The sequence below is a fragment of the Xenopus laevis genome, chromosome 3L (assembly GCF_017654675.1).
Source record: "Xenopus laevis strain J_2021 chromosome 3L, Xenopus_laevis_v10.1, whole genome shotgun sequence".
In the NCBI taxonomy this organism is placed as follows: Eukaryota; Metazoa; Chordata; class Amphibia; order Anura; family Pipidae; genus Xenopus; species Xenopus laevis.
The window spans coordinates 104,134,512-104,147,809 of NC_054375.1; the positions used below are offsets into that span (position 1 = coordinate 104,134,512).

At 35.7% G+C, this 13,298-nt stretch overlaps 1 protein-coding gene across 1 annotated transcript in view; it reads right to left on the bottom strand.

Moving 5' to 3' along the window:
* Positions 1-1,573: 1,573 nt before the first annotated feature.
* chrna7.L (cholinergic receptor, nicotinic alpha 7 L homeolog) overlaps positions 1,574-13,298 on the bottom strand; it is a 74,279-nt gene continuing 62,554 nt past the window's right edge. Inside the window, exons 8-10 of the mRNA XM_018253016.2 lie at positions 4,859-4,945; positions 4,635-4,744; positions 1,574-2,996 (exon numbers count right to left, since the gene is read on the bottom strand). Of these exons, the coding sequence (XP_018108505.1) occupies positions 2,478-2,996; positions 4,635-4,744; positions 4,859-4,945 (716 nt within the window). The 3' untranslated portion in view covers positions 1,574-2,477. The remainder of the gene's footprint in view (positions 2,997-4,634; positions 4,745-4,858; positions 4,946-13,298) is intronic.

Consider the following 13,298-nt stretch of genomic DNA (forward strand, 5'->3'; position numbering starts at 1 on the left):
AAAGCACATGACCAGGCAAAATGACCTGAGATGGCTGCCTACACACCAATATTACAACTTAAAAAAATACACTTGTTGGTTCAGGAATAAAATTTTATATGGTAGAGTGAATTATTTTCCGTGTAAATAGTGGAATTTAGAAATAAAAACCACACCATAAAAATCATGACAGAATCAAGGGACAAGACAGAAGCTCATTCTATAGTAAATTGCAAACTACCAAACCCTTCACAATAGATTTTAACAGAGGAATGTAATAAAAGTGCTACTTGGAACTATCAGTGGAAATAAATATAGCAAATTATATAATTTGCACCAGTGTCCAGCAGCACAGATGCTGTAAGAAGGAAATAAACAATACAGAAGCACACTGGTGACTGTAACAGATTATACACTACTTAAACAAAGACAACCTTAAGTATCAACCTGCAGCACAATGATGTGCCAAAAGCTATGTGCTGATCCACTGGGGATTAGTATTGCATTACTATGAAGATAGCAATTTGTAACACCACCTGCGTACTTATGTATATTATTGGTAAGCTACCATTGCTGAGTCCTGAGGACTCATTGCTTTATTAAACCAGAGTCAAGAACAAGGCTTAGACATAATAATAAATGTTCCCGAGTAAAGGCGGCACATTTTTATTTCACAACAAAAATCAAAGACAAGCTATCGCTTACCCACTAAAGTTTACAGCAGGGATACATGTTGATCAGATTACCACTACAAACCTCCCTCTGCTATTCAAATCCACATACCTTAAAATAAGACAACATTCTGTAAAAAAAAAAATGCTTCCCTTTTTATGAAGTTCCATACAAGGTATTGCTTTATATCTAGATATCAGAAACCCTGCACTAAACTAATTGGTTAGTACAAATATAATACTGTACTTTAACTAGGTTCTGATCCACATGTACCCTAGATTATTAAACCTATTGGGTGAACATATCTGTGAAAATGGAAAATGTTAAAAAAAAAATCTGAATTCTTTCTGCAAGAATGTATTTTTGTATTCACAAGCAGAGTGGGGCAGATGTTGTTTCTCTGTGTTGCTTGTGTGTGAACACCACATTTTAAGAGAGACACAAACCATTTTCCTTTAAATTAGAAATGTCGCAGTTAAAGATTGGTGTTTTTCTATTTTACTAGTTAAAGGCTGCCAATGTAGGAGATCTCTGGCCATTTGGAGGTGTGTGTTGGGAATGTAAATTCTCATGTATTTACATTGTGTGACTTTCAATGGACATTTTTGTTTTACTGCAATTAAGAGACAAATCAGAACTCAAGAGTCTGACCTGTCTATGTTGCTGTTCTAGGAGATGAGCTATTCATTTAACAGTCTTAACTAAAGAAACTCTGCTAAACAGAGACAATAGATTGCTACACTAACGGCATCTATAGCCAGTAGTCATTATATTTCTCATAAAAACTGAGCCAAGTTTTATAACAGGATTACAGAGAATATACATTCCTATATACTCTGTGTTGGTTCAGTGGTTAGAGGATAAGATACCAGTGGTTTCATGAAGTAAATTATCCAAAATAACACATATTCAAACAATGACCAATTTTTTATTCAGCTTTAATTCACATATTTCAAATAAATCCATATAACAATTTACTTTATTGCATCACATGCCTAGTTTGGCACCTTGTCATTATTTAAATGCAGGGTATTATGCTTAATATATTCAACATTAGATTCATAGCTTTAATCTACCCCTTTACAGATGGAGTATTATGTATTGGTGCATATCTCAACATTAACTCCCCCACTAACACTTACCCAAATCCAAGTGCAACAAATGTTGGATGACCTAAGATGCCACATCGATACTGGCATTTGGTGAGTAGGCAGAGGCAGATGTTAAGGCACTTGTGTTGCACCAATAAATACTGCTCCATCTTTGTAAAATTAATGCTAGCAAAGAAACCTAATCCTGCTACAGGTCAAATATGAAGCACCCATAGATTTCTTATTGAACATGATTTTATGTAATTTACACATTTGATACAAATGGGCTATTTCTTAAACATATAATAATTATGTGTAACATTGTCCCGTGATACCTTCTTTATTTTGGCAAAAACAAGATGGCAGTTAATAAAGCTGTATAGTGATGTGTTAACACGACAGAACTACTAAAAATTTGTGACACATACCGTAGACCTGAGCAGATTCTCCCAGATCATACAATGCACTTCATCTCATATTAAGAAAATCTATGTATAAAATAATAGCTTCTAAATGGCAATTCAGATCCAATGGAGCATGTAAGCAAAGCCAGGGCACCAGACTCCCAAAATATATCCCTGACATATATAAGTTCAAGAAGTATACTGCTATGCTTGGACTCCACATGTGCTGTGTAGCTCTGTCTAATATTCAATACATAGTATACTTTGTATACAAAAAAAAATCCATCAAGCAGAAAACATACCTTTAAAGGATCACTAGAACTGCAGAACCCTAAGCAAAATCTTTTGAGACTGCTTCTACAAAATTCGGTGCAGACATTAGAATGCCAATTGTACAAATAATAGTGAAGACCGAGAAGGCCATAAGACACAATCGGTCTACAACGGATGCAGCAAATTTCCACTCATTACAAATGCATTCATCATCGTCCTGGTCTCTAAATCTGTTAGCAATATACCGCAGTTCTTCTAAAATCTTGCTTAAGTCAGGATCCCCTTCGGAGTGGTGAACATTGTGAAGGAGATTTTCATCATCTGTTGGAGAACAAGTCATCCTTCCGCAGATTACGCCAGAATCCGGGGTAGGTGTGCAGTGGATGCCTTCAAGACCACGGAAGCCAATGTATAGCATGTTGCCATTGCTGGATTGCTGCCCACTTACAGTGTTGACATCTGCACTTGTCATGCTACATCTGCGCTCTTTATGCTGACAGACTGGCCTGACTTTGTCTTCCCCAGGTCTTTTCATTCTTAGGAACCAGGCACACCAGTTTAGGAGAATTATTCGAGTCTACAAGTTAAAGCAAGCAATGTATTACAAGCAGCATATGTAAAGTAAATGACTTTCTAGTAGTTTAGGTATAACAATTGTAAAATAAGCATGACATGATACAATATGCAATATATTAAGAAATGAGCTTTGGAGGGCAATTATAAAACACGTATTGGGCTACCCAGTGTTTATCTTCTAAAGTGACTCTCTTCTGACACTATGCTAAGAAAAACACATCTGTTTGGGGAAATTTGAGGCTTTAGTCAGCCTTCTTTATTTCCTTTTAATCTTGTACTTTCAGTCATTTTCCATCAGTAGTGCAATGTATGAGATCATTGTGTGATCCATTGGACTGCTGTTGTTTAGAACTTCCATTACCTGATACATTCCTCCTCATCTTGCAAGTCATTCTTTTGACAGAAAATGGCAGGAAACTCACTGATTCCCATGTATTACAGCTTGCTTTATCTCTATAAAGACAAAGCTTTTATTTTGCCAATCTTGCAATGGTTTGGGCTGCACAAACATATTACAAAATGACTATAGGTAATGTAGTAATAAACTCAAAATTAGCTCCATATTGCTTTCATTACAGTTAGGTTTCAAATGCCAAATAACCGGTACTTCGATATTATGTGCACATGTTTTTGAAATTACAAACTATGCAGCACTCCAAAACAAGATCTTCAAAGATAGAATTTTTTATCTGATAACAACAGGAAAAAGAAAGCCCTTGGGACAGAAGAAAATTATGAAGTCAAGCTCTGCGCCAAGGGAGTTTTATTTCTAGTTACTCTTCTGATGCAATTGAGTGTTTCATTATGCGCATTTACATGTCCTTTATGTTCAAGTACTCTTAATTTGAATTTTCTTGACAACATTTTATACATTATAGTGAGATAGGGGGAGGAAAGACCAGCGAAACAGTTTGCTTTTCACAAATCAGAATTTTATATGAATGTTTGAATACTGTTTGTTGTTGCTCAGACAAATGTAATGCATCTTTATTGAGAATATATAGCAATAATGGCAGTTTATTATTACTCTGTCTTTGCTTTTTGTCAGTAGATTAGATCGATATCAAGTGTAAGTGAGCTTTTTGGACAATACAGAAGTGCCCTTTTTTCAACTTTCTTTTGTTGGTACTGCTATGAAACATTTATTTCCAATGCTGTGTATATTGTTCTTATTTAAATGAAATGGGCAGTATATGGCTATATACACCTTTGTTCAACAAATGGCACCTGTGCTGAAATTGCAGTCAGCCTATTCTTTTTACAGTATTTTTACAGTAACTTGTTTTCTAATGTTTTGTTGTAATCCCCAACCCGACACTCGCCCTGTAATCCTGAGAGTTGGTTTTGTTTTTGATTTCAGTCTTTCCCCTGTTTAATGAAAAATACCATAGATATTTCTTTAAATAATTAATTGGCAAAATAATTGCCAAAAAGTAGGTTCAGCACAAGCCGTATTCTGAGTTAAACGAGGGAATATATTGCCCCAAACTTCTACTGTATTCTATAAATAGTGATGGAAGTAGCATTGGAAGCAATAGTTCCAACTGGAATTAAAGTTAATTCAAAATGGAAAATCTCTTATCTCTGTGTTGTACTGGTTACATAGAATAGGTATATTCCATTAGTCTTCAGAACTTACCCATTTTGGCATTTTTCCACCGTGCGGATCATGGTGATGATATTGCAGAACGATAACTGTGACGACTACTGACAATCCAACAATAATCATTGTGCTGGCAAAGTACTGTGCTGTGAAAAGAGAAGGGGAAATTGATTTTAAAACAAAGTAAGTGATAGCAGGTATAACAATTAAGAGGAAGAATGGAATGGTTTGGTGCGGACAAATGCATTTAATATTCTTACCTATCAGTGGAACAGAGTCTGAGGTTGCTGGCATAATCTCAGCTACCAATAGCATGAACACAGTGAGGGACAAAAGGACCGTTATCCCTAAAACAAACATTACGTGTATTAGGTTCTTCATAAAAATAAGGTATTTTTATTTACAATGCCATGTTTTTTGGCCTATGGTGCACATGCTCCCTATAGCTTATCACTTGTGGATTGTGTAAATTACAGGGTTTCTTTTCACCAGATGCACTTTCAAAGGTACAAATGTGCATAGCACATATATATATATATATATATATAATGTGTTGATGTTGAAAAGATCCGCATTTACAGGACTTAATAACAATACAAATCCTTTTTATTTTTAGGAGACTAACGTTTCAGCCTTTCAAGTATACAGTACTCCAATCAAATATGCCTTGGCAGTAACATGTCTCTTTTTCCTATGCAAACTATTTTCACCCTATAGAGGGCCATAAATAACATCTTTTTACAGCTTTATATCAAAACAATTGTATTCTAAATTGGTTATATGTTATTGGGTATACAAATGTGGGCCCTGGAGACCTACTAAAACCCTGAATGGCAGCCCCCATATTTCCATTAATGCTTTTCACATACATTAGATTCAGAAACAATCAATACATTATATAGACATTTACAAATAAACCCTGAATGGCAGCCCCCATATTTCCATTAATGCTTTTCACATACATTACAGATTCAGAAACAATCAATACATTATATAGAAATTTACAAAAAACCCACTTTCATATTTTCGGTGTTACCATTAGGCTGAGAATGATTTTACTGACCCATTAAATTGCAGATAAAGAAACATCTGCACAGAATAACATTGTTTTATATAGTGTGCAATCACAAGCCTTAGTGAGTATAACAAAGACAACATGGCTATTAAATGATTTTTGTGGTTTAACAGCACAAATTAAAGTCAGCTTGCCATTTTTACAAATATTAGATTTACATGGATTAAGGTCTGAAGGCAAATTGCTATGATGCAGTCACCCAATTAACAGAAAAGTGAAATATGAACCAGTTATCAATATAAAGTGCTACACACAAATGGTTTCAACATTGTTAGAACCAATATTTGCCTTAGAAACTGGTGGAGCACTTAACACCTACAGTCATAAAAGCCTACAATATAAAAACAAACATAAAATTGCAATGATAGTGTAGTATGTTATATAAGAAAAGACTTCAAAACTAAAACAAATTCTATCTTCCAAGGTTGGTAGCTCCTTTTCCCCAGATTTTATGTTGCTGTTTTATGACTATATATGATAAGGGCACTGTCAGTTTCTGAGGCAAATATAAAATTCTAACATATGGTACCTACAAATATTGTACAGTACTTAAACGTAGCTCTAAGTTTGTGGGACAGACATACCAAAGATTCTGGAATCCAGTTTTATCCTTTTCATCTATTTAAAAATAATTTCCTAACTGTGAGTAGATGTTGAGTAGAAGAACTCAGTGTTGTTCAAAATAAGCACTAAGCAGTAACAGCCACAAATCACATACATGGATTAATGGTTCAGAATTTTTTTTTTATTTTAAACTTTTAATCTTTGCATAACAACATACACCATATTGTAAATGGTGTGAAGGGGAGGTTAGAAGGGGAGGGAGGTTTTAGAGGGGAAAAATGGGGGGATAGGAACATAAAAGAGATTCAACAAAGACAACCAAAAGATACAGGCATTACAGCTAGGAGTCAAGTTTTATGCTTTAAAAGTATCTTATAGAGGACGACTGGGGTACTTTGTTTACTTATTGGTGAAGAGGGCCAGCTTGGGTTTTTACCCACACTCTACTTCAGAAGTTTTTGGAGAGGGACAGAGATCATCCCTCCACCTAATCCATCAGGCATTTTTTTTAACAGGAGAAAGATGCCAAGTGGTAAAGATTTATACAAATAGTTAAAAGATACAGTTAATAATTCAGACCTATTTTTCTCCCTCTGCTGCTCTTTGTTACAATTCCAATACATTTTGGAAATGCACTAATAAGCAATTTTTGGAAAGTGGCTCACTTTTTAATTGGCAGAAAATAACTACAAATACAACTGTCTCCTCCCATTCACTCAAATGACAGACAAGTACTTCAGTACCAGGACTTTCCCATTGAAGTCAATAGGAGATGAAAGTGTTTGTTCTTGATGCTTTCTGAGGGTATGTTTGCATTGTGCATTCCCTTTGTCTTTTCTAAAATGTGCCAGTTATTGGGGTGATATTATATTTGACGTTTTCACTAAATACAGTTAAAAATGGTTTTGCAGTTCAGAGGTTGAATAATCTCTCTGTCCCCAACTACTGCCCAATATTCAGTCAACCAAAAAAACAATTGTGGAAAAGAGAAATTACACATTAGAATTAACATCATTGCTAAAATATACAAATAAAATTCATTAGGTCCTTTCCCCTAATGAATAAGGGAGATATTACTGTGATATAATCAGATACCAGCCCACCTCCACCATTTAGACAAGGCCAAACATAACAAGCAATCCTAGTTCAAATATTGCGCCAATGGAAAAATTAGCCTAAAGGAAGGGGGTATCTATGATGTAAGAAACGGCAGTTGTGTTTTACACAGCATGTAAATCTCACTGCACCCTAGAGATCCTTATGTGAAGATTAAAATAGTTTTTTTTTTAATTTTGCTAATTAAAACAAATTTGTTTTTGGCTTACACCCCCAGGAGTGTTGATACCTGAGTGACTGGGTGTGTAACATGTCAGTCAGAACACTACTTCCTGCTTTTCAGCTCTCTTGGTTTACATTGACTGGTTACCCTGGTTACCAGGTAGTAATCGATCAGAGACTTGAGGGGGGGGCACATGGGTCATATCTGTTGCTTTTGAATCTGAGCTGAATGCTGAGGATCAATTGCAAACTCACTGAACAGATATGTACCATGTGGCCCCCCCTTCAAGTCACTGACTAATTAAGAGTTATAGAGCTGAAAAGCAGGAAGTAGTGTTACATAGTAACATAGTAATATAGTAAGTAAGGTTGAAAAAAAGACACATGTCCATCGAGTTTAACCTTTTTTTTTTTTTTTTTAACTACCTATCTGCCAGTTGATCCAGAGGAAGGCAAAAAAAACCCATCTGAAGCCTCTCCAATTTGCCTTAGAGGGGGAAAAATTCCTTCCTGACTCCACAATGGCAATCAGACTAGTCCCTGGATCAACTTGGACTATGAGCTATCTTCCATAACCCTGTATTCCCTCACTTGCTAAAAAGCCATCCAACCCCTTCTTAAGGCTATTTAATGTATCAGCCTGTACAACTGATTCAGGGAGAGAATTCCACATCTTTACAGCTCTCACTGTAAAAAAACCCCTTCCGAATATTTAGGCGGAACCTCTTTTCTTCTAATCGGAATGGGTGACCTCGTGTCAGCTGGAAAGACCTACTGGTAAATAAAGCATTAGAGAGATTATTATATGATCCCCTTATATATTTATACATAGTCATCATATCACCCCTTCTGGCTATGTTATAAAGACTGGAGTGACTGGATGTCTAACATAGTGTTCTGGCTATTATGTTAGACATCCAGTCACTCCAGTCTTTATACATTACATTTTTGGCTAACTACCTATAATTATAAACATTTTTTATTTTGCACAGCCTATCTATTTACCCAGTTTTTATTTTCACACCGAACTGTTCCTTTAAGGCTTTGGATCATTTTGGATTCATTTTAGATAAAATAGGTATGGAAACAAAGCCTTTGAAGGAACGTTGTTATAGCTGATCATAAGAACACTTATATTAGTATCATCGCCTTATTTATAATAAACATATGGGCAGATTCTTACATAAAATGTAACCTCCATGTTTTTTCAGAAGCCCTTTCTCCCTTTTCAGCCTGTTTTTTCAAGCAGAACTTAGTGAGAATTCCATGGAAACTCTGTAAAGAAGCAGTCTTGTTGGCTAGATGCACACCAGAGCTTTCTTTTTAACCCACAATATGATAGCATATAATTGCAGTTGCAGAATCTATGATACACAGTGTCAGGGTTAATTATTGCAGCTTCTGCTAGGAAATAATTGCCTTTCTTTTCTTTTAAAAGGCAACTAATGCCCTAAGCCATGATAGTCTGTAAGACTTGGGATAAGAGCACAGGGTTTTTGTGTCCACTTGCCAGTGGCCCCATACCTAGTATAGGGACCCATAGGGTAAATAGCCGCTAAGGCTTTAAATCCCTACTAGTTCATTTCCTTATTTTCTGGCCAGAAGCTGTTAGAATTAGTAATTTCTCTAATCTACAGATCCATGATATTGACTGTTAGAATTAGTGACCAGTTCATGTCACACTGTAATATAGTGATTGGAAAGGCCAAGAGGTTGTGCCGACACACAACCTCTTTGGCCTTCATCTATTGATCTAGGTGGATGTCTTCATGGAGCCTCGGATAAACAAAGCCCAATAAAACTGTTCTGCTTTAGAGAAAAACAACCCTTTTACTGAAAGTCAGGGAACAGGGACCCTCAATTACATACCTGTATCTGACACAAAATCTTGACCTCATTTCTCCTGAGTATTAACCCTGTGGTACTTTGACAATAAGGCCTTCTGCATTGTTTGCAAGAACCTCTGGTGTACTCTATCTTTAGTTTTACCCCACATCAAGAGAGGTCTAGCTGCACAACGCCTTCACCTTCACTCTTCCACTTAAGGAAAGCCCTGGGAAGGCCTTTTTTCAGCATGCATAGTGCATGGTGTCATGATCAATGGTATTATGACCATGCATGTGCACCAAGGCCTGAGAGAGTTATTGTACATGTACATCACACCTGAAGTGTTGAAGAACAGTGGCTGTAAATTAGTCAGTTCGGGGATGCTGGCCACGAGAGGCATTAGAGCCATTAAAGCTGGTCCTTACTCTAATATACAATGTTTCACTTTGAATGTAAATAAAGCTTTGATATTTACAATTCACTGCTTCTAGTAGCTGTGAGATTAGAATAAAATCTCTTCAAATCCAATGAGCTATGCAATTTCTTTATAATATGATGGGTTCATCATAGTTAATTATAAAATTATGGTGGAAGAAAATTGCAGAAGATGTTAGTAAAGCTATGTTTTCGAAAAGATTTTCAAATTACTTCAATTAAATCACTAGGAAAATGGGGCCCTTATATTGTTACTTACCTTTTGTTTTGGCACAATGCTTAGAAATTGAGATTTCTACTTATAAACATGTTCTTGTCATTGTTTTTTTAATTTATTTTTTTATGTGGTTATTTATTATAGATTTGTTTGCTTCCACCGTCATTTAATGAAGAACAAAATGACTTATAAAAAGGATTGTTGATTTTCAAGGTACATTTTTAAGTGTATCTGATCAAAGTGTTTCTGGGTATCTGTTTTTAGTAGTTTAAATCTAAGTTGCAGATAGCATTTTATCTAGTTTAGGGTTTAAAACAGATGCCCATATAATAAAATAGGACCAGAAGTCAAAGATTATTCCTTTTTAAAATAAAATGATCCCCTGGGAATACCTAACAAATAGCATATCCAGGGATGTATACAGATAATTAATGACATATTGAATGTGATTTCCTGGTTAAAATGTTAGTCTGGTCAATCTATTAAATAAACATTCTGTATGGCTAATCCATAATCAATTCCGATTCATCCAGTTGAGTGTACTGCTCTATACACCCATTTGTTATTTAGCTGAACCAATTACTAATCGGCTATTTGAAAACATTTTAAGCCATGAACTGTCCGATCCTATAAAATCGTACACTTACAAAATCCGAATGCTGCAGGGACAATTAGTAATTAGCTAAGATGTGTACTGCATAGCAAACAGCAAATCTGATTATTAATCAACTGTGCAACATGGGTTTCATAAATGATCTCTTCTAATGAAATGAAGAGGAAAACAATAGGTACTGGTTTCTTCTGTTCCATAAAACATACAATCCACATGCAAAAAATACTTAATCAAAGTGAATTATGGTTTACCTATTTTGGATTGAAAGATTTATTTGATAGATTAAACTCAATTTCACTGTCTATTCATTCCTAATGAATTTTTAGAATTTTAATTATCAAATATTAACTCTTTGACTTTCACTCAGTGATAAATTTGCTTCTAAAAATCAAATAGATATAAATGTGAGTGAGTGAAAATTTCTATGGTGAGTTCGAATTTCATATTTTGTTAAATCTGCCCCTTAATAAGCCACTACATCAACCACAAATAGTAGGTCAGAGCAAAAGTGCATGACTGGACTCCTAGGTGCAAGGAGTGGGATTCATCAGTAAAAATGTAAAGATGGTGAGCATCAGGGGCATTTCCAATGCATGGATCGTTACTGACAAAAGAGTAGTTAAACTCTGGGTTTTTAAATTAAATTTTATTCAGGAATGTTGTGATAAAACAGCTTATTATATAGCAGCCACATTGCTCCAACAAATGATATGCACCTGATAACCTTTGCCCTATCTAATGTTAAGTGAAGCCAGCCCCATTCTTTGGTATGTGACCCCCACTGTGAGGGCAACAATTCCAGGCCAGGTTCTATAACACAATACACATAGTTGTTCCCAAGAGTTGTGCACTGTCTGTTTTCTATATGCAGACTAAACTGGGCATGCTCACCAAATGGCACCCCATTGTTCGTGCTGTGATCACATTATCATTCCACGGCTGGAGTGGTACATATAATGGCCCACCCAAAATGTAATGTAATTGGTCCCTCTGGAAGCTGACTTTGTGGTTGGCAGAAAGAATAAAACCCTGTTCTGCATTTACAACAGGGGCTGTTCCCTTTTCTGGCTTACAAAGCTGGTAACCAAGTATTACAAATTGTTAGTCTTTTTACATACATGGAGTACCACAGAGTCTACCCAGCTTTAAGCCATAACAGCTGTATCCACATGCTCCAGTAACCTGGACATCATCCACAAGCAGATCTACTGAATACCAGCTGGCTATCATCTTCTAGACTCTGAGGAAAACCTGTGATGTTGACGTTGCCATTCTACAATAAAGAGTTACATTCCCTAAAGGAGTTGTGTTGTGCCCTATGCCCACGTCCTCTTGTGAAAAGGTGTCGTTGCAAACATACACATTCTGCCCTTTGAAATCAACAGAAACAAAAAGTAACATGTAGAAAACGTATTAAATTCTTTATAACCAGCATATGTGATATATAGTAGAAATGCTCAAAAATCTGCAAATACCAGTACCCTTGAGGGTTTAATACTAGCACTATGGTGTATACCGTTGGTTGTTTAAAATGGGCACTGATATCATAAAATCAGTGGTCTATCTATTGCATATATAAATGGGGATGGCAGACAATGAGAATTGTTGCTACCGCAGGCAGCACTTCCTGAGGTTTTACTTGTGGCGGGCATTATTTATCAAAGGGCGAGTTGATCTTTACCACAAAAATTTGAGTTTTCTAGGGTATTTTTCGAAACTAGAATTTTCGTGTTAAAACAAAATTACATTTTTCAGTTGTTTTTTTTTTAAAAAAACAACATTTTTTGAGATTTAATATACCCCGAACCTGGAAAAAGCTCATTTGAGTAATAAAAAATCCTCACAAACCTCTAAAACTCGATCTTTGATAAATAACCCCCTTAAAGGAATTGTTCAGTGTAAAAATAAAAACTGGTTAAATAGATCAGCTGTGCAAAATAAAAAAAAATTCTAATATAGATAGTTAGCCAAAAATGTAATGTATAAAGGCTGGAGTGATTTGATGTATAACATGTCAGTCAGATCACTACTTCATGCTTTTCAGCTCTCTTGGTTTACACTGACTGGTAACCCTGGCTACCAGGCAGTAACCAATCAGAGACTTGAGGGGGGGCCACATGGGTCATATCTGTTGCTTTTGAATCTGAGCTGAATGCTGAGGATCAATTGCAAACTCACTGAACAGAAATGTACCATGTGGCCCCCCTTCAAGTCGCTGACTAACTCAGAGTTATAGAGCTGAAAAGCAGGAAGTTGGATTCTGGCTGTTTTATTAGACATCTGTTCACTCCAGCCTTTATATATTACATTTTTGCCTAACTAACTATATTAGAAACACTTTTTATTTTGCACATCCTATTTATTTACAGTTTTTATTTTCACACTGAACTATTCCTTTAATGTTACACTATGGAAGGTCTTTTTCAGCAGATTAGTCACCCACGGTAGTAGAGATTTAACCAAGAGAACCCTTGAATAAGCTGCTCTAAGTGACAATATGGCTGTCAAGATGGAACTGTTGAAAAGATCTTAGAACACATTTCTGAGATTCATTAAACTGCATATTAGCAATAATATTTGAATGCCATTAGCAGATTCTCAATGTTAGATTTTTATTCTAAATATAGTGATTATTTGAAACATTTTGGCTGCAGAATAGTTGGAAACAACCAATGACCGTCAAAGTCATGT